The sequence below is a fragment of the Seriola lalandi genome, unplaced genomic scaffold (genome assembly GCF_002814215.2).
Source record: "Seriola lalandi dorsalis isolate HSWRI2012SDOR001 ecotype SW California unplaced genomic scaffold, Sedor1 jcf7180002049685, whole genome shotgun sequence".
Lineage (NCBI taxonomy): Eukaryota > Metazoa > Chordata > Actinopteri > Carangiformes > Carangidae > Seriola > Seriola lalandi.
Window position 1 is genome coordinate 180,537 of NW_019520238.1, and position 21,420 is coordinate 201,956.

Genomic DNA, 21,420 nt, shown 5'->3' on the forward strand with positions numbered 1-21,420 from the left:
AGTAGAGGTTACCACACCCAACAAATAATTTCTAAAACTTCTAAAATTACTGTAAGAAAAAAAAAAAAAAAGGTCAGTACTAAACTTTTATACACTTACATCTATAACACAAAAGCAGAGACACTGAAATGAGAACAGAGGTGGACAGGTGACATGCAACACAGTCCCAAAAAATAAAAACAGTGGTGACTGGTTGTTACTGTAACTTGAGGAAGCAAACTATGACTGAGAAGTGCAATGGATTACAGCAGCACCAACACCACACAAAGACTCAAATGTCTGCTGAGAGAAGCTAGCAAGGTCTACTGCACAACTTACCGCTGCCTTCAAAGAGGATAAAGAGCAGAGAAGGGTATTAGAGTGGATCATTAAATGGTGCACCACATGTGGTCATGCTCTTTAAAATAAAAGCACTTTCAACAGCCCTCATGCAAGAACGTGAATTACTTTGCCATTCCAGCAACAAAATGAATACTAGTGCTCTTTTGTGAAATCTCGTTTGTTTGATTTTAAATACAGTTAGTGCATAAATCATATAATCTATATATTATTAGGAAAATTAAACAAAAGTAAAAAAAAATAAAAAATAAAAAAAAATTTAGTTTAGACACCCTTGTGAGTTACCGGCCTCTATTGTACCTTAAGAGTTCAACTCACCTGGCCAAAGAAAGCCACTCTGAAGTAGGTGCCCAGCAGTCTCTTGCCTGTGTGCATGACCTCTGTTACTTTGCTGTATGCACGGTGCAGTGTGTCATACAGGTGGGCCAGTTTCTGTGCGAAAAAGTACAAATAATCTGATTAGACTCTGTAGATACTAATGGTTAAGAGCAAGGCTAAATTAGTGGGGATTGTTGTGGGGAAAATAAAATTGTTGATGAGATAAGCTTGTACCTCAAAGTCCCTGCGCTTCTCATAAATGGGGATTATGAGCTTGTAGATGTCAGAGATGAGCTCGTAACGCTCAGCTTTCCACAGTCCGTCTGCACACTCCTCCAAAAGCTCCATTAGGACATCCTGAGGGAACAACAGAAGGGAGGAATAGAAATTTAGCTTAAATAACCAGTGTTTGATAAGTCAGTGCCTCTTCTATCATAAACCAAATTTGATGACTACAAGGATCTAAAGAAAAACGCACATCTACATGTTCAGTCATCTGCACATACTGAAGATAATCTTTATTTTGAAGACAGAATAATGTGACTAAACATTGATTCACAGAATTACAAGTAAAACCACTGCATCAAACCTATGAGTGTGTGAATCTCTCCAACAAATTTGACAAAGGGTCATGATATTGAGAAATGCTAATCTAACATTATTTTTTTTTTTTTACATTTGTTAGACTCTTAAAGTCGTACGTCATGCCCCTCTTCATGATTTTTATTATTGCAAGAAACATACAAAAATGATGTCTAATTTCAAAACTATAAACTGTGTGTTTCATGCTCAGGTGATGTTGATGATGATATTTTGGAAGTCTGCTGATAAATCTAAATTGGCGATGAAATACTGTCACCAGCCAGTTGCCACTTAAATAACTAACTAACTATTTAAAAAGTGAATTGAACTTAAGGCTGTTAAGTGTTTTTTGTCTTCCTTACATTCATTTGCCAGTCACTTTTGACCAAAGCAACTTAACAATTATCCTTACAATCTAATTGTAATCAACGGTGGAGTAGGACCGAAGCCTGAGTTCATGTTCACTTGTTCAAATCTTAGCAGGTTCGTTTCAAGTAAATTAAATCAATGCAGTATGAAAGATGTAAGTACTTCATTGAAGTGGACATCTTGCATGCCGACATCTTCCATCATCGCCCCTTCCTCATCAATGTTTGGAGTCACGACACGGAAAGCTGAGCAGCCCTGCTTGAACATGCCTGAACACAGTGAGAGACAATATATCAACAAATCAGCCCAAACTTTCTTTTGACAAAATATAAAAATCTGAAAGATTTCACGGAATAGTACAGTAACATGACAATGTGAAAATCTTGTGAACGACACAGAACACACACGCTCCTGCTGTGTGTGGCACGCAAGAGAAATAGATTGTTAAAGCACCTTTTCTCCGCAGGTATTCAGCCACAAGTGCTGCCACGTGCACGTAGCACATGGCCGCCTGTAAACAATAAGAACATTCCTGGTCAGCAAAGTGATAGTTGATAGCAGTAATTATGTTACATGACAACACAACACACTAAAATAATATCACTACATCATAAACTGGACTAATATTAAGTAAATCCTGTCAATACTTTATTTTTAAAATCATATATTATCAAATAAGAAGGGACTTTATCCCATGTTAATTTGGCCTCCATTATATCAGCAGCGTCTCTTATCACAGACCTCTGACAGGTCTCCATTCTTCACATGGATTCGGGCCATGCTGTCCAGCCAGGTCTTGCGTAGCTCAGGTGTGCTGGCATAAGACTTGGCCAGGCTGTACTGCAGGTCCACCAGCATCTCTGGATCTCTCTCATGCTCCTTCATCTGAGCTGTGGCCATTAAAACCGTCCTGATGCGTTTGGTCAGGTCCTTCACATCTGATGGGAAAGCCGTGTTCTGTTGTGCAGGAATTAGAGCAGCCAGTTATGGTATTGCTAGTTTCAGCACATATTTTAAACTGTTTATTTAAGTGGAATATTAAGTGGAATAATTATGAACATAAATGACTTGCTGACCTTAATGGTTTTGTCACTGTTGGCACAGTTGTTGATAATTGACAGAGACTGCTGGAAGCGGGTACTTCCGATACCAATGACATCAGCTATCAGCTGACTGACAGCAATCACCACCTAAAGCAAAGGAAATAACAGAAATTATCAAATATTGTTTTCCCTTGTTTTTTTGTTGACATTGACTTTACTTTCTCAGTGTTTGGGCTCCTACAGCTCACAATGTTGTGTGTGTAAAAAATGGTACTAATAATAATCAAGAAAAAACCAACCAACTTTTTTCTTTAAATAAGTTTGTTTCTTTTCTTTTGGCCTTAATAAAAGCTAATATGTAGAAAAGTGTTAGCCCCCCATATAAAGAAATAATTCATGTATTATACGCTGTATGAACTATGCTTGAATAAATACATATTTCATAAAGGTGGTGCATTCACAGATAAAGTAAATGTATGTGATGCTACTTGTGTTTGGGATCAATTAGTGCACTTGTGTGGGGACTCGGAATTGCAAGTGTGTGTATGTGCACACTTATTTAGAATTTGAGAAGGGTGGTGCAGTATAAAAAGTACTGTTAAACACCAAATCCAGAAAGAGAGCATATGAATTTCCACTGTATTTACTGTAGTTAAATAAAGTATCAAGCTGTTAATCAGGGTCCAGTATCTTCAGGAGCCCAGAACATTAGGGTTAAATAATGTGATCATGAAAGCATTATTGTTTTTATTCTGTAGAGGTAAAGACAGGGTCAGAGAGGGACTATCCTACCTGTAAGTGCGTCCGGACAAACGATTTGCGACCTGTGTAGTCAAAGTTGCTCTTCATGAGGAAGTACAGCAGGTGGGCTGCATCGCTGCGAATGGAGCTCAGCTTGGAGTTACAGCACTTCAAGATCTCATAGCAGAACGCAGCGCACATGTCAGCACGCCCTTCGAAGAACGTGCAGGGAAACTTGGGGGTGAAGAATACAAGAAAGGTCATCAGCTACTGTGGAAGGCTGAGGCCATGACAAAGAGAATATTGTTAAATAAGGCACCAAAAGTCTTTCAAACCTTGTAGATGAAGGTGCGCAGTGAAGTGAAGACCTGCTTCAGGGCCGTTTCTGACTGATTGATTCGCAGAAAACAAAGATGGACTTCAAACACCTTCTTCATGAGTGGACTGTGGCCGTGGTCAGAGCACAGCTGTGTCTGTGGAGAAAGAGCATTATCATAGTAACAAAAAGAACGAAGACAAATCTAATTTAAACATCAACAACAGGTATTAATTAGGCCTGACATTCTCAATAGACAACCTACATACTGTATTTAAACACAAAATGGTTGTAGTACAAAGTAAGTTGCTACAAGTATTGTAATATATGTTACCTTGAAACCCATAATGAAGATACTGAGGGTGTCCAGCACAGTCAGGCACACCTCAGTGGCGATGTTGGCCTCCAGCAGAGACTGATTTAACACGTCAGCATCCGAGTGACTGTAAGCTAAAGAAGACATGACAAAAAGCTGTAGCTGTCCCACCCCAACCAATCACATCATATCATAACATATCATATCATATCTTTGTGTTAAAGGCAAAGCTGTTGCTAAAAGGATAGAAAATCTGATTAAGTTGAAATGATAAAGTTTCATTCCAAACTGAAACAAAATGAACTTTGCAATATGTATACATTTTATATATGAATGGTGACACAGTGGGGAATATTTTTTTTTTTTTTTTTTTAAATCAAAGCAATGATTTTGTGTGTGCCAACATTTGAGTATTTTTATATTTAGGAGCGAATCTTAAACTGGATTTTCCTAAAATTCACAGGTTTTTATTTTGGAATGAAACCTGTCTTATTTACATAGATTATATCTTTTTTTTTCAGAGAATGAGATGTAAACTGAAGCTCAGAGCAGATGAGCTGGGCAGAGGCATGAGAGGATTTTAAAAGCTGATGTTCGGTTAAAATGGGCATGCTCTTAAAATTCAACCGAATGAACAGAGTCAGTAACAGACTGCAAACTGCCTGTCAACCTGATACGTTCTTACCATGGTCTACAGATATTCCAAGAATACTTGAAATCTTTCTTACACTGAAAACACAAAGAAACTTTATTAAATTTACCAGACTGATCACACACCTTAACCCCTGTAGATAAAAACAGTATATTGCTACTTTTGGCCCCAATTTTATTTAACTGATGCCCCTATGTTTTCTGAAGCATTTCCTGCTTGGAAGCGGGCTGGGTTTAAACAGAGGATGAGGAAGAGGATGACATTGATGATGGTGATGACGCTGAAAAGCATGAGGAGACAGACTACACAGGGTGAGGCAGAGGAGGACGGCTGTCCTCTGGTAAAGGACGTATGATGTAAACGTACAGTATGGGGCACTTACTGTGGTTAAAAGTATATGAGTTATCCAGGCTGCTGAGCTGCTGTAAGCGGGCATGCATCATTCCTGCCCTGTTACGGGACACAGGCAGAGTCTGAGACTTCCGCTCATGTGCTACAGGTCCTGCCCCATCCTGGTTCCTGATGAGGAAACAGGACAATGTTAGATGAACAGCTGATGACCAGCAGGGCCAGAGTTAGTGAAGCCAATTAGGGTGACTAATACACCATTGTACACATTTGAGTGGTGTAAATATCACTCAAATGTCCTTAGAGCTACAGATGATTTGAGGATAATTTAGCTTATGAAATTTGAATGTGCAATAACGTCATAAGACTGGAAAATGTAACATTTGAACATTTTTGTACCTACATGTACCAACAGCAACACCTACTGTATGTAGCAGAGTAAAGTCGTAATGTAGTTTGCATGTTTGGCATGCAGTTTAATAATACAATTATCAGAGTGGTGTGGCAACATTAAAGCAAAGAGTCAAAGCAGTGAGTTACAGCACAAGCCATGCATGGAAGAGTGACAGAGACTACATGTGAATTTATAGAGCAAGCAGTCGTGTCACAGCACTGCAACTTTTATTGGGTGAGAAGATATCATGCAGTTAGTTTGAGAAAGTCAGTTCCACCTTCAGGCTTACCCAAGCAGGAGAGGGCAGGAGCCAGGTTTTATTTCATTATGTTAAACTTGCCAGCATTTAAGTGAATAAAGATAGAAACAGTGGTGGGAGGTTAGAGAGAGTGAACACCCAAAACCCTCTGGGAGCCGAGGCCAGAGCTCCCAAACAGTAGAGAGAGAGAGTACAGTGACGTAAGTGTGGTTTTTAATGACTTTAAATAACTGTGTTGAACATACAGTTACAACCTTCAACAGTCAGACACATTTAGCAATGATGTTTTACCCTGAATGATCAAAAATACAGCCAGCAGGTAGCTACATTACTGTCACATACAATATCAAGTTTAATGGGCAATTAATGAACAGCAGAAAAAAAAAGACTTTGTCTCATAATAGGTGTCTAGATCAGTGATTTCCAACCAGAGGCTGGTGGACCCCAGAGGGTATTTCTGATGTTGCCAGGGGATACGTGGAAAGATTGAGGTGTGGCAAAATTTATTTAAAAAAAAAAAGATAATTTGATTTTAAAATACGCCACCATACTGAGTCAACTGTAACATCTGAACACGTGTTGTAATTGAGAGTAGTACAAACTAGTTAGCAAAGGAGCAGAGAAGTTGTTTGCTAAAAGTAACAAATAAAAAAACTGAAATAGCCAAAAGTAAAAATGGTAGAAATAATTAGCTAAAACTAATAAATAAAATCAGTCTAAATAGTTAGCTAACTGCAATAGAGACAGTGTTGAAATATTTAGCTAATACTAATGCAGTATTGAAAAAGCTAAAAGTAATGTATAAACAATGTAAATATTTACCTAAAGGCAACGTATAAACAATTGATGTTGATCACTAAAAGTAATGCATAAATGATTGATATAATTTAAGCTAAAACTAACGCATAAATGGTAGAAATGTCCACCTTTTGCTGCTTCAATAAGCAATAGTAATACAAATGCAAACTGGACCGAAACGACCTAAACACTTACAAGTTAACTGTATGAGTAAATTACTGTTATGTGTACATATAATTTAATATAGACGTTTATATAATTCACAGTGTTCAGTTTAAAATCAATCAAAGTGAACACATTTGAAACATGACAGGCGGTGGATGAGTACTTGTGTTCATATGTAAGGGGCTGTGGGGGCACACATCAGACAGAAAAGGTTGGCAACCACTGTGCTAGAAGCCTGAAATCCCTGATGAGTTCAACCATATATCAAATTAAATAGCTTTAAAAACAGTGGCATCCATGCAGCTCATTCAAACACTAACAACAACATTACCTTGCGATGTATCTCTTTCCCATGTATCTGAACTGATGGAGGCAAACTCTGAGAGGGAGAGCGAGTGAAAAATCAGTCACCAGACATTTTTCCAGCATTACTTAGGATGTCAGTGTCGACAGCAGCAATATTACAGTACGACGCCTTACTCGACTAGAGTGAAGAAGTCCATGAGATCAGCAGCTGAAGCCTTGTTCCAGTATGTGAACAGAGCGTCTGGAAGAGACAGTGATTGACGTTGTAGGAACAGTTCGTTTTCTTGGATTGTAGAAATGTGAGTGAACACAGTATTTAAGAAAAAAAGTGCATAAAGGCATAAAGAGTGTGATTTTACCTTCAGACATGCTTTTAAGCACATGTAAGAAACACATGAGGAGGCTCTTTATCTCGGCCTGGTCCAGTTTATCGCAGCGCAGCAGGGTACTGCCCAGGGTTGAGGCGGGCTGGTTCTGAGGGACAAAAGAGGCTGATCAGGCACTGACAGACAAATATCTAATGCTGTCAGGAGCCATGTCTCGCTCCTTTTACTGCCTCAAAATAAGCCAAACCACTGTTTAAAAAAAAAAAAAAAGCCAAAAATAAAAAGGGCATTTACCACGATAATTTAAAAAATTTTTGAAACTCTCCTCTAATGGTTTGTGATTATTGATCAAAGTCTTGGTATTTCTGGAGACAAAAACAGGAAAAAAACAGATGTTTCCCTGAGTTACAGTAAAGAGTGGTTATGACATGATTAGTATGAGTTTTTTGAAGGCCTGGGATTACAGTGGTAAAGCTACACTAGTGGAGTCATTCACTCAGAAGTTTCAGGGCTCTATGAGCAGCAGACAGACTGCCGGTGGAAAGCGATCACTATTTCTCCCAGCTGAGGCAGAGAGCAGGGAGAAAACAGCAGAGGAGCAACAGCTCTACCACAGCAAGGGGTTGGCCAAGCACGTTCCTTTGCCAGCAGTCAGTCTAGACCATGAAACTGGCTGGGGATGACTTCATGGAAAGCATGAAGCCATGGTTCTGGCTTTTTAAAAGGTGTTTTGAAGGGAGGAGAGCTTTACGGCTAATGTAAGTTTTCCTGAAAAGTTTGGGACACAAAGTGTGAAGCTGTGGTGCAGATACTTTTGAGCAAAATAGACAGATTCTTTTGGTTGGATATAACTGCAAATTAGACCTGAGTGTCCTCCTTTTCCCCTTTAGTTGTTGTTGTTGTTGTGGTAAAAGCTACCACACATCTCAAATTATAACAGCTTCAACGGTAGACGAAAGAAAACATGATCCTTTGTGTTTAACGGACTTCTTCTCAGATTTAGCTTGAGGCTGTCTGTCTGTGAAAGCGAGAATGAAACAGCACACATGAGAGGAACTCAAAAGTGAGAAATCCCTTAAGCATGCATGCTTATCCACATCTGGAAAACGAGCCGAGACAAACCCTGCGAGGCCCTGTGGTACAGCAGGTCTGCTTTGTGGAACCAGAGAACAAACAGGCCAAAGCCTGAGAATCATCTGGCAAAGAAAGGGCTTAGGACACTAGGACGCTCTCACACACACTTTCACATTCCCAGATGGGACACTCCTAGGAGGGAGGACGACTGTGCGAGGGAAGGAGGCATTTTGTACTTGAAGTGAAACGCTGGGCTGCAGGGCGCTCTCTGACACACAGGGGGCAGAGAGCAGGGAGAAGTCCATGGTGACGCGCTTGGTGCGCCCGGAGAGCACGGGCTCCTCGGCCTCCGTAAAGAAGCGCAGGACATTGACAGAGTGTCTCCGTACGAACTTCTCCGTCTGCCACGACCAGCCATACAGGTAAGGTGAGGGAGTCAACGGTACAAGTTAACAAGGAGAGACTTTCTGTGGCACTTTTGTCATAACAAGGGGAGGTGTGATATGCCAAAGGCAGAGTGAAATTAATGTTATATGCGCACAGAAAGCTGAAATTTGACTTCCGGAAAATGTTTCAATGAAATTATTTCACAGCCAACTTGCAGCAGTTTCTGAGATGTACCTTATCCAGAGAGTTGCCCTTGTCATTGTGCTTCTCAGGCAGACTGTTGCCAGAGTCAGTGCTGATGAGTGAGCCGCGAGAGTCTGCATGGCGCACAGAGTTAATGTTGGGGGTGGATGATGCGTGAGGTGAAGCTGTAAAAAAAACAAAAAAAAACAAAAACAAAAAAACAATTAAAAAAAAGTCATGGAGGAAATTTTTTTTTTTTACATTCTTCAGTATCACGTTTTCACTCACCAGTGCCTGAGATGACTCCAAAAACGTCTTTGTGCAAGCTGGTGTCCAGGAAGGTGCTGGACCTGGGAGGTGTCATCAAAGCGTTGGTAAGGAGTGATTCCTCTCTTCCATTCTGAATGAAAAATGGTGCAAGAGCTTAGTGGACACAGACTCACACAAGGCGCTGAATGGTCTTTTGAATAGCTGGCAGGTGTGTGTGAGGTGCAGGTCTTGTGAGGGGTCTCATGATCCTAAACTCTAAAAATCCCGGTCAAAGGTATCCCAGTGTTATTTGGACAAGCATGATGTGGCATTTACCTCTAATCCATAAATTGCATTTTTAGCAAAATTAGCAAAACTGAAAAAATGGAATGATATTAGTTATACTGTATCTGGGAAACTGTTATATTTTATTATCATTTGTTTCTTGAAAAATATTAAATATAATGTATTATACTAAATGCATATATGTATGGATATATGTTAAAATCTTCACAGTTTACCTGTAATGTTAATAACTTACAATCTAAGTCTGCTATTATCACGGTTTTCTTCCCCTTATTTCCTCTCTTTTTATTCTATTAGAATGTGTTTCCTTCTCTTTGTGTATTGTATATTACTTTTTTAACATGTGGATATGGGTATAGATGTAATGTTGTAGGGCTGTGTGATGCTTTGATGTTTTTCTTGGTTTCTGATTTGACTGAAAAGCTATGTGTAGATAACATATTCAAAAGAAGCCACTAGGTGGCTCCCTTACATTGTTGGAGTGGTTGATGGGGAACGGGGATACTTCCTTCACATTCAGCCTGTTGACATTCTCTTGGAGCAGACCAAACAAGGGCAAGTACAGGGTGGCCAACCTGGCCTGCTGGCTCTGGAAAACAAATGGATCGCTCAACAGAATATCTCCAGATCACACAAACACATCAGGCACCGAAGTGAAGTGAAAATGCCAGAGACAGCGGTACGAAGGCGCTGTTTACCTTGGAGGTGTAGCGGTCATCAAATGTGTGCTTCATCATCAGGTTCTTCAGCACCTGGATGGATATCTGACGAACATCCCTGAACTCCTGCAGAGCTGCACTGACCTCCCTGAGCAGCAGCCCGACCAGGAAGTGGTTCTTACAGAAGTCATCTGTTAGCGAGTAATCCAGCTGGAGGTCTGAGAGGAGGAAGAGGACAATGAAAGATTAGGACTGCCTGACAGAAAAGTAAGTGAAGGATGTGAGAGAACTAAACAATGAGAGTAAATTTATCAGTTTCTATAAATCTGACTCAATGAAATATAAACAAGAAAATGTGAAAGATCTGAAAATATACAGATTGAAGCCAGCATTAAAACTCAGAGAGCAATTCAAACATTTCCCCCCTTTTTCATGTATGACAGATTCAGGCTGTGTGACTGAGCTGCTGCTCTACATCACCAGCGATCATTGTGGGAAAAGATAAACAGGATTAAAGCTAGTGATTGAACAGCAGCAGATGTTTGCAGATGGTTTCCAACAGCACTGTCCGAAAACACACACAAACACACACAAAGATTCCCCAAAAAGACTGTAATCAAATTAAACACACTTTTTTGTCTACTTGTATCTATTTAAAACCTCCATTTTAAGCATGCAAGCCTTGAAAAGACACTGGATTTCTTAGAAATGACAGAAGGAATCCCTCTTATCACAGACTCCAAACCACTTCACGATAGAAAAAAACTACTTGCAGACACAGTCACCCACACATGCACAAAGACAGAGCCGATCTTATACAGCAGTCTGACTACAGATTATAAGCAGTATACAGCAGTATTTCTGTACGATATCTTGAAATATATAAATCATTCCACATCAATCAGTTTGCGGCAAAGCTGGAAGACGACTGATTCAGTTCTGATTGTGGATTGTTTTGCAGCTTTCTGGTCACGGTTGAATGCTTAGATTGAAGTCAGCTCTTTTTGGTGACGACATGCAAGCAGCACACCTTGAACCTACCTACAAGAGTATCGTTTGACTCCACCGTATCATATGGAGATAATAAAACTATTTGAGGAACACAAAAAAAAAAAAGACACAAAGTACGCACTGTAAAATCAAAGACTGCTTCAATAACACAAAATCTGAACGAGAGGTAGAACATGGAAAGCTGTTTTATTTGTGTTGGCCTTGGACAGTAAAGCAGTTTGGTTTGTGCACAGTGGCACATCATTAGGCTCTGTACTCAACCCCTCAGATAAATGTGATCATCTGCTTACCTTGAAATCTCAGTATCCTTCCCTTTCCAAACGGCATGGGCAGGTTTAAGGGGACGTAGTGCTCGTGGTTGCACACAACACGCAGGAACTCAAACTTGAACTCAAACAGTGTCTGCATTTAGAAACAACACAAACCAGTGAGGCAGATTTAATACAACACTCAAACACAACCGTGTCCAAAACATATTTGGAGCACAGCCTGACATCCTCCATTAGAGTGCTGACTGATTTTAAGTCTTTCCTTTATTAATCATTTTTTAAAAACAAGCCGTCAAACATTTTGTTTCTATGAATGCTGTTACTGTTTGTATCGTCAGCCGCGTACCTTTGAGTCGCCAGGCATAAAACCGTTGATATAGTTGTTGATCTGCTTGAACACAAAGCCTCTGTCCATCAGGTTGAAACAACGCTACAGGATGAAGGAGAAAAAAAAAATGATTACACAAACTGTACAAACTTTAAAACACAGTGTTCTCTTGAAGAAGTAACTGTGGATCCTGACCTTGATGAAGACTGCCAGACTGTGGTTGGCGTTCCTGGCAGCATCCAGGTTGTCCTTGTACTTCTGCGTGATGTGTGGCATCATCATGTTGACCAGCGTCTCCACTGTGTGGTGGAAAGATGCTGAGAAGCGCTGATTCCTGGACAGCTGAAAGACATAAACTTATAAATATTGTGATGCTCTGAATTTTTCTAATTGTTAAAAAAAAAAAAAAAAAATCCATGAAGAAAACAACAATGAACAATGAATTGATCCGAATAACAACTGTTGTCTATGAAGCCAAAGCTGTGTGTTGCCAAAACATCTTTCTCCACTGTGCCATAGAGCTCCATTGTTGTCCAAGCACTGTTAAAAACACATGAGTGAGACACAGTGTACTGTTGCACTAGGTGATATGTTCCTTTACTACCGTGGGATCTTTTAAAATTGAAACTACATTCTATGTATATTTGTGCTCCATTTTTTTTTTTTTCAAAGATTTACATCTTCAGTAGAAATGGCTTGGGGTTCAGAGCCATGGATAGTGAAGGGAAGTTTGGAAGTAGTGAGAGACAGAGCTATTACTGGTTCGGCTCTTTTCACAGGATTTGCTGACAATAACAAAAAAGAATATACAGAATAGCATCAGCCTTATACTGCAGCTGAAACTTCACATTGTTTCTACACTGGTGTGACTTACTCCTCCGGAGCATTTACTTCCATTGTGGCCTCCACATTTATGCCAGTGGAGGTTAAACACAGGGATGTGGTTTCTTATGGGGTATGAACAAATGCAGCCAATTAAACTGCACAGCACTGTGGGGCAGACTGTGGATACATAATACTTTGACTGTGGTGCTGCAGCTGTCCACAAGACTTGGCATGTTGTAAAGAACCTAGGCTGTAATAAGGCAGACACGAGCAGACACCTCTGAGTCAAATGCACATGTTGCGGCAGACTTACCTTCACTTTACAGCTCTCAATCAAATACTGAGCCATGGACTTGACTAAGGCTTCAAAGAAAAACCAGGAGTACTGCAAGGCAGACGAACACCAATCACAGAACAGTAAAGAGCAAATTCATGTCAATTATAATTACACACTGTGTAATCCTTCAAAAAAACGACAAATATGTTACCTTGAGCAACTTGTTACTCGTGAGGAAGTCGGTGGAAGGCTTCAGGATAGCAGTCATGGCTTTAGCCAGCTCCTCGTGCACTGTCCGGGTGGTGGAGGACGTGTATGGCTCAGTCTTGAATACAAACTGTATCGGACACAGCACAGCCAGAAATGTGTAAATCCTCCAGCGCGAACAAAAAAAATATCGATTGTGAGTTGTGACATGTAGCGTGACATTTCTACCTTCACATATGATCTCAGGTAGTGTTCCAACCCCTCCTCATGGCACTGAGCAACAATGTGAATCATGACTCTAAAAGGAAACGACAGCAAAGGGAAGCATGAGTGAGGAGAGGGTTCTGAATGGACTTGTTTGTTCACAGTTTTTGACACAGATTCTGCACTCACAACATTATCTATGTTTTATTCCATGTTAAGATAATTACAACAAGTTCTTGCACACCAGAATATCTGATTGACAGATGTGTTGTATAACTGGACATTATGGAAACAATCTTTGAAAATAAATGATTTTCACATCAGAGGCAGCTTTTTTACAGTTTTTTTGTCTGTACATAAATTGTGACAAAGTGATACTTCCAATTTGTTGTCAGTTTTTTAAATCATACTTTACAATAATTTACTTGAATTTGAAACAGTGAAGGTTTCAGGGACACTTGCCTGGTGACATTGACTGCCACGTCCTCTTGGGTGGCACTGGTAAGCACCCTAAACAGCTGATTCAGGGTGGTGGGCAGGAACTTGATCATCACATGACTCTCCATGGCGTGCAGACTCTAATGTTACAACGTGACAGAAATACAATATGTTTATGAAGAGTTCAATCACGTAGTTCTTAATGTACAGTGAGGAGGAGAAATGTGGAAAATGGTAATGTTGCTGAGAACAGAGGGCTAATACAACGTGAGGAAACTCATCAAATAACAACAACAACAGGAGGACACAAGTGAACACATTGTGCTAATCACCCACACTGTATGCTCCAGTGCCTGGAACATGGCAGACAGTAGGTACTCGTGCATCACTGCCTGTGCACAGGAAACTAACACAAGCCCTGCCAAAGTCATTTGGCAAGCTTCCAGTCAGCACAGTTGACCTTCTGTTTGACCCTCTAGCTATTGTCCATGTTCACTGTTGTGTTTACATTAGAACCCAAGAGATACATTGCACCAAGTGTTGCTTTCCATGTCAATGTCCACCAGGGGAGCAGTGAACTCAGATTCCCATGGACTAGAATATGAGAGTGTGGAATGGAAAAAGTAATAACTGAGCTACTGGTGCCACAGCAAAAAACTGGAGAAGGAACCACACCAGCAACAACGAGTAGACAGATTTAGTGGTATCGGCTTAATCTTTACAGGTAAAGATAAAGATAAATTCTGTATCAGTAACAATGGAAAGAGCTCCGCACATACTATCCAGAGGAATGTGCTGCTGGCAAGCTACAGCACAAAGAAGAACAGTAATCTCCCTGTGATTCAGTATCAACCGAGTGTGACTGTGAGGATGAGCTATGTTTAGCTGGCAATACAAGTTAATACAGAGAAGTTGAAGTGTGAAAACATTCCTGACATTTCCCTTCAGTTACTCCAAAAAGTATTCAATTCTGTTAAGACTTAAATCCCAATTCTCTTTTCATGCACCCTTGAAGAACATGCACACTGAGTTATACATGCTATACCAACACTGAAATGTAGACTGTATGTCAACATTGTGGATTGTGTTTTAAATATAAGTGTTCAATGTTTCCATCCAGCATGCACTGCTTTTACTTGACAATAAAAAAAACTACATATTCTGTTTGAAATCAACAATGTCAAGCAAATGTATATAAATCCCATAAAAATGTTATGGAAATTCAAAACCATGAAAACTAATAGACAAAATAGTTGTATAACATGTATGAGCATGTATATAAGCACATCAGAAATTCTAGCTTACTATAGCAGTATATGTATCCTAAAAAAATCCTTGTTGCTTTACCTTCAGGTATTTGACCAGTTCTCCACCTGATGCCTGGGCTGAGGATGCCATGCTCTGACAGTGATGAAAGAAATTGTGCAAATGCTGATCCTGAAATGTGAAATTAGACACACACAAAAAAATGTCAGAATACAGGAGGCTATTCTATGAAGCTTGGTGGTAACGGATACGGAATGGGATGGGTTCATAGGCTATAGTCTTTAAGACACTTAGATTCAGCTAAAAAAACAAAAACTAACCTGAGTGTAGACAGTGGACACAAGGTGAGAGGAGACCTTGAATAAAGGCTTGCCTCCATCCACCCATTTGACTTCAGGACTGGAATGCTGTAAGAAAATACAGGTCAGCAATACAGTACGCACTTTATATATGGCATCATCTCTACAGAATATTTATTATCTTATTATTATTATATTGTGGGTTGTGGCATGTGTTTGTTTTTTACTCCTTTATTCACAAATGTACTGTACTATAGAAAGATTCAACACTTGAACTCTGAGTAGATGAGGCCAAGCTGTCACTGTTCACCAACTTGGGGATGCACTGTACCTTGCTCGCGCCCTCCTGACAGCTGAGGTATCCAGCAGGCAGGTTGGAAGCCACGGGGATCTGATTCTCACTCATAATCACCCGGCCGTCCTTCAGCAAGGGGAGCCAGGCGTATCCCACTGAGAGCAGAGACAGAGGAGAGGGATAGTCAGTCCGCTAGCAGTCTGACACTTTGGGCCAGTGATATCGATAACACACGGAGAGATACCTCTTGTGTATGTGCAGCAGCAGTGTGTTTTACCTTGTGTCTCAACCATGTCTCTCTTTTTGGTGCTGGCCTTGCTGTTGCTGTCACAGCTGACGTGGTAGAAGGTGAAGAGCAGATGGTGTTTCTCATGGAGCTGGGTTGGCAGCTCAATCTTGAACTAATGGATAAAGGCACAAATAAACATAGGCTAAACTCATTTTATCGACCAATTCAATACATGCGATTCTGCTTAACGTGCATGGCAGGCACCACTGAGGCTTTCTAAAGACATCTGGCACAGGGTGTTTTACCTCATCATAAAATTCAGGGCTGTGCTGGTGATGTAATACTGCAGCAAAGGCATTTTTGGTAAACAAGGGTCCTCCAGGTCGGCCGTAGATGCACTGTGGAATAACAATAGTTGTTTATTTCCTGTGACGGGTGGGGTTATCCTTTGGGGATTTTCAGAGCACTTCCAGGACACACATGAGTTTACCTTCAGTGAAACAGCCTCTTCTTCATCTGAGTCCTTGAACTCGATGCAGACAGCTATGTTTCGAGCCTGAGGACAGACACAGCGAGCAAAGTTGGCCCAGTTAGCCTCACTACTAACAAAGAAAAAGTGCTGTCGCCTCAGAGCAGAAGAGAAGTGTCCACAATTTCACTGTGAAAGTTTGTGGTACCTTTGCAAATGACTTTTGGCTGTCATACTTCAAGTGCTTTGGGTAGACGTAGAGGTGATTGTTGTAGATGGTGAAAGGCTGAGAACATTTGGCTATGCACGGCACAAACTCCTCCACTTCGAAGAAGATGTTGGTCTTCTCGCTGACATCAAACTGCTTCACAGGAATGTAGGATGAGGTAACACAATCTATACACAGAAGCAGGAGGGAAGGAGACCAAATAAACCGCCTGCAGACAACGTGGCCAATCTTGTCTGAACAGAAGCAGCTTTCATCTCTCGCGCTGGCTGCATGGAGTGAGTGTAGTGGGCTTACTTGTCAAGTCAGGGGCTACACTGTCAATGGTAACATCAAGGTTTCCTAGGATTACAGGCAGCTTGGCCATCTTCTCTGGCCTGCGGAAAGGAAAATAAACTCCAGTTAAGCCTTTTGCTATCATCTACCAAAGACAGAATAAGAAGCAGGCAGGCAGCCTAGACATGAACACATTTTATATGACCACATTCACAGATGTGAGCAAACATCTTATTTTCAAAACTGACCAGCATTTTCCAAAGTACAACCTATAGGAACATATTTTCCAGAACATCTGCAAGTCTATTCGAAGTATTTATAAAAGAGAGCACTCATAGAAACATTACTAACTTCCTGAAATCAGCCAGCAGTTTGAGCATATCATCGTTAGACAGCTTGTTGCTGTCCTGTCTGTACAGAGCTGAGAAGCGAGCACTTTTGTCAAGCGTCCCTGAAGCGTCTTTGAACAAAGGCCTGCAAGAAAGAAAAAGAGGAGTCAGGAACATTTCTCTCGTCCTGCACACACCTACACCCCCATTTAAATGAGTTGTCGGAAGATTATTTTTTCATTGGACAAAGAAAGAATATTTACAGTCTGAGGCTGCAACAAACAATTATTTCCATAACTGATTAACCTATTCATTTTTGTTGTTGATGATGATTTATTGTTTAATGTATAAGATGTAACATATCTATCCAATATTCAAAAACACCCATCACAATTTTCCAGAGCCCAAGGAGACATCTTCAAATTGCTTGATAAAAATATATTCAGTGTCCAGATAAACAACAGAGAAAGCTGAATGTCAGGCATTTGACATTGAAATTGATTATCAAAATTGCTAACAAATGAGATAATGTTATTGAAAAGAGTTACACTGAGAACTGAAGTTACCAAATTTTATTTAATAAATCTTTATTGTTAACTCAGTTAGTTTTGATTTTGTCTTTGGATTGTATGCACAAAATGGAAGAGCAATGAATTGTGATGAGTGTTCATCATAGCATAATGCCAACTATTATTATTGGGAGAGGACACAAAGAAATGTTATTATTTCATTCTCAGCCATTGCTTGTTTCTTCAATCTCTCTCTAACTGGGTTTAATTGTGTGAAATTATGAAATGTGAAATAGGATTTTTGTTTAAAAACTGCTCCATGTACAGTTGTGTGTCTAACTGACAGAACACAAACATAAAAATCTCATTTGTTAAAAGAGATAAAGTACCTTGCTGCCCAGGCAAAAGGCATCCTGTACTGGCCTAACCGGCTACATGCCAGTTTGGCATTTTTCAGGACCTTCTGTGCCACCTGGTGGAAAACACTGTTATTTTAGCTTCAGCGCAGACACACACACACACACACTGGGTCTCATTACTTATAGCACTGTAACAATGAGTATTCAGCATGCTGCCAGTCTCAACACAGACACACAAACACACACAAACACACACACACTCCTGAAAACTGACATACAGATACCCCAACACACTATTCAACCAAAGTGCTTGTACACACACACATACACACAACACATTTCACATTTTTTTCATTGCCTGAATCACATTACCCCAGTCCCTTCAGGGTGCACAACCACATTTCTACAGCCAAAGTCAATGCTTGTGTTGAGCGTCTGTGCAGTTGGTCAGCACTTAAAAACAAGGATGATTATCTGTGTATAATGTGGAGTAATCTGGTGGAATCTGCTGAGTTTGGTCTAACACACTGCCGCGTGAGATGGCTAGCGATGAAAGTTCATAGGTCGGTCAGTACCTTGGTGGAGTCTGAACTCTTCATGTACGGCTCGGCACAGTGGTTGATTCCCCCTTGAAGCACCTTCTCTATGCGAGCCACCACGAAGATATCAGGGTGAGGGCATGTTACCGAGAACACTCCCTGTGGAGACGATGGGTGTGTTGAAACAAATTTAAATATGTATTAGTATTATTTGAACATGACACCAAAGACATGTTTAGGTAGTGCTTTTGTTGAGCTGCTCTTTGTTTATTTTAACATTATTCACCAGTTTGGGATACTGCATGGCTGCTTCTGGCAGCCCATGGACCAAGCGTTGCCCCTCAGCGTGAGCGTCCCCTCCCCCGTTCATATAATGACTGTTGTTATTGGGCACCATGCCCCGTACAGACGGGTGGTTTAAGTCCACGTGGAAGTCAGAAGAGATCTTCCTCCCATTCTGGATATCAAACAGCGAGAGAGTGACATAGAAGGGCTCCACCTGCAGAAGAAACACGGGAATAACTCTGTATTAGACAGATGATGCTGATGATTTTTTAGACTTGTGCATTTTTTCACATCGCATTTTATCAACCAGACTCCATCAGAATACCTTAAAGTAGTGTAATGTTGGTTACTCTTAGCATTAGCTGCTAACTATATAGCTACTGCATGACAACTACTTTTGGGATTTGGGAAAAGTAAAAGCCCACTTTAATGACAGCTTTAATAGCTGCACAACAGATGTACTGCACTGATCGGATACACTGGATCTGTCGTCATGTTCCCTTACATAAATATAACCCCGGCGAGGTATACAGATTTTAAATATGGGAAAAAGAGAGCACTTGTATTGAATCACTCGACTTATCAGAATCACTATTGGAAGAGAAAAGGTTGGATTGGTGCACTCCTGTCTTCTGCATAGTTGTAGCTATTTCAATTAAATGTTGGTGGAGGGAGCTGGGTGAACACACTTCACAGTATCTGCTCTGCGTGTGTGTGTGTGTGTGTGTGTGTGTGCGTGTGTGTGTCATGTCAGTGTCTCTGTGGAGACAGAGCATGTTCAGTCTGTAATAGACAGTTTCTGCTGGGATGCACAGCAGATCATCGGACTCCATTATACAGATTGTTCACCATTACTGAGTCTGTAGCCCGGTTGCTACGCCAACAGGAAGCTCAAATAATGAGTCCATCCGGTCTGCTATAACAAACCATCTCATCCGTCTTTAGTCAGGCAGCTAATGATATTTCTGTTATTCAGGGCCTATTGTGGCCAGAGGAAGATCAGTCTTACGTTTGTTGTCGGTCCCTCTTCGTTCTCGGCCACACAGCTTTGCAGATTGAATGAGAGGTCGTTGCAGTTCACCAGAACACGTTTGCCAAACTTCTCCTCAAACTGCTTCACATCCGGTTCTATTCCTGAGAAATCTAGTTTCTAAAAGACAGGACAATAGTATCACATTTCCTCATGGAGTGTTAGAGTGGACCGGCTGGGAATAAGTGAACTTAAACGTCCTTTACATTAATTACCTGTGTGTCAGGGTCCAGGGTGAACAGCTTCAATCTGGTCTCGTTCCTCATCCTAGACTCTATATCTCTTGTGCTCTGAGGAAAAGAAAGGTATTTCCTAAATCGATTTAAATAATAAAAAAAAAAAACTGAAAGTCTGAAATGCCAGAAGCACCGTCTGAGAGATTTACACTCAGTTGGTTTTATCATTAGGACATTTTTTTTTTGTCTTTTACGCCCATCTGGAAATAAAGCTTCATATTTTACTGGCTCAGTGGTGAGAGTCAGGTGGTACCAGCATACACTTCTGCGCACTGTAACCTGTCAAGCTGTTTTTCAGCTAACTGTTACCACCAGTTTCCATGCACATATGGCTTTACTATTGCGTACCACTCTGTGCTAAGAGCTTCAACATTATAACATTAAATATCCATTTGGAGAAAAAAACAAGAACTTCTGCAGCCTGGAAGTCATCAGTTGGTAAAAGGTTTAAGAAACACAGATTCTATCTATCAGTTTCTATCCTCATTTCATTTCATTTCAACTCTTGACGCAGGTGTCATTTTGTCAAATCAAGTGTCAGCTTTTTCATCTTTCCCTGGATGTTGTTGGATGCATGTTTAGAGGCCAGATGTTTAATTTGCATCGTTGGTTTTTGGAGGGAAATAACACACTATAGAAGTTATTGAGTTTTAATTAGTTTTAGTAAGTCACATGACAAGAGGTCTGTGTTTAATGTCAGGTCAGATCTACAAAAACTCTTAAACCCAAATTCAAGCCACATGTTTGTGGCCAAGAGGCTGTCTTCCTCACAGCCTCAATAAGGCAGAGAGATTTAGTGGTTCAACTCTATGCGACAATATACCATGATGAGCATCCGGCGGAGAAAGTCGGACCTACCTGAAAGCTGTCCATACTGCCAGTGGAACTGTCTGACTTTCCAAGATCATCATCTAAAAGAAAACACAAGAAAATCGTTGGACCCGAGATGTACAGGATAAACTAAACCACCTTGTGTTGTAAAACCTCCTGAATCACTTACTGACATGTGAAAGTTCAGTAAACACCAATTCAAGTGTCCAGGAATCAGTCAGGATTGAGAGGGAGATACTGCAGGTCTCAGTTGCATATTTTAAGATCTCCTCAAGCAGAATTGTTTTTTTTTCTCATGCACAGTGTGATTAATAAAAGCTCAGGAGTTAGGGAGATTAGTGGAGCATTTTGTACAGAGGCATTCAGCCTCTTTCTTCCAAAGCTAAGCCTCCTATGAGACAGGAGGTGAGTATTAAAAGCCTGGGTGGTCCAGTATCACATCACCACAGACGACACGAAGACAGACAGGAAGAAGTAAGAGAGCACTGTGAGTTGATGTTGCTGTGAATGAGCAATGTCTCATTAAAAACATCCTCAGGTGCATAGAGTATCC

The 21,420-nt window shown here is 40.6% G+C and overlaps 1 protein-coding gene across 1 annotated transcript in view; it reads right to left on the reverse strand.

Moving 5' to 3' along the window:
• The window catches only part of LOC111648900 (dedicator of cytokinesis protein 9), a gene marked incomplete at its 5' end in the record, with an annotated part of 35,235 nt that overhangs the window by 6,177 nt on the left and 7,638 nt on the right, over nucleotides 1-21,420 (reverse strand). The window contains 40 exons of the mRNA XM_087171534.1: nucleotides 658-771; nucleotides 892-1,014; nucleotides 1,771-1,877; nucleotides 2,062-2,119; nucleotides 2,350-2,565; nucleotides 2,685-2,798; nucleotides 3,444-3,626; nucleotides 3,728-3,865; nucleotides 4,043-4,158; nucleotides 5,059-5,195; nucleotides 6,972-7,019; nucleotides 7,121-7,187; nucleotides 7,306-7,420; nucleotides 8,968-9,101; nucleotides 9,205-9,316; nucleotides 9,944-10,060; nucleotides 10,170-10,348; nucleotides 11,172-11,219; nucleotides 11,432-11,543; nucleotides 11,757-11,840; nucleotides 11,934-12,080; nucleotides 12,877-12,948; nucleotides 13,052-13,177; nucleotides 13,276-13,345; nucleotides 13,714-13,829; nucleotides 15,037-15,126; nucleotides 15,276-15,362; nucleotides 15,586-15,704; nucleotides 15,827-15,950; nucleotides 16,084-16,176; nucleotides 16,269-16,334; nucleotides 16,456-16,643; nucleotides 16,771-16,850; nucleotides 17,101-17,223; nucleotides 17,977-18,059; nucleotides 18,522-18,644; nucleotides 18,772-18,984; nucleotides 19,780-19,920; nucleotides 20,016-20,090; nucleotides 20,895-20,947. Of these exons, the coding sequence (XP_087027660.1) occupies nucleotides 658-771; nucleotides 892-1,014; nucleotides 1,771-1,877; nucleotides 2,062-2,119; nucleotides 2,350-2,565; nucleotides 2,685-2,798; nucleotides 3,444-3,626; nucleotides 3,728-3,865; nucleotides 4,043-4,158; nucleotides 5,059-5,195; nucleotides 6,972-7,019; nucleotides 7,121-7,187; nucleotides 7,306-7,420; nucleotides 8,968-9,101; nucleotides 9,205-9,316; nucleotides 9,944-10,060; nucleotides 10,170-10,348; nucleotides 11,172-11,219; nucleotides 11,432-11,543; nucleotides 11,757-11,840; nucleotides 11,934-12,080; nucleotides 12,877-12,948; nucleotides 13,052-13,177; nucleotides 13,276-13,345; nucleotides 13,714-13,829; nucleotides 15,037-15,126; nucleotides 15,276-15,362; nucleotides 15,586-15,704; nucleotides 15,827-15,950; nucleotides 16,084-16,176; nucleotides 16,269-16,334; nucleotides 16,456-16,643; nucleotides 16,771-16,850; nucleotides 17,101-17,223; nucleotides 17,977-18,059; nucleotides 18,522-18,644; nucleotides 18,772-18,984; nucleotides 19,780-19,920; nucleotides 20,016-20,090; nucleotides 20,895-20,947 (4,511 nt within the window). The remainder of the gene's footprint in view (nucleotides 1-657; nucleotides 772-891; nucleotides 1,015-1,770; nucleotides 1,878-2,061; nucleotides 2,120-2,349; nucleotides 2,566-2,684; nucleotides 2,799-3,443; nucleotides 3,627-3,727; nucleotides 3,866-4,042; nucleotides 4,159-5,058; nucleotides 5,196-6,971; nucleotides 7,020-7,120; nucleotides 7,188-7,305; nucleotides 7,421-8,967; nucleotides 9,102-9,204; nucleotides 9,317-9,943; nucleotides 10,061-10,169; nucleotides 10,349-11,171; nucleotides 11,220-11,431; nucleotides 11,544-11,756; nucleotides 11,841-11,933; nucleotides 12,081-12,876; nucleotides 12,949-13,051; nucleotides 13,178-13,275; nucleotides 13,346-13,713; nucleotides 13,830-15,036; nucleotides 15,127-15,275; nucleotides 15,363-15,585; nucleotides 15,705-15,826; nucleotides 15,951-16,083; nucleotides 16,177-16,268; nucleotides 16,335-16,455; nucleotides 16,644-16,770; nucleotides 16,851-17,100; nucleotides 17,224-17,976; nucleotides 18,060-18,521; nucleotides 18,645-18,771; nucleotides 18,985-19,779; nucleotides 19,921-20,015; nucleotides 20,091-20,894; nucleotides 20,948-21,420) is intronic.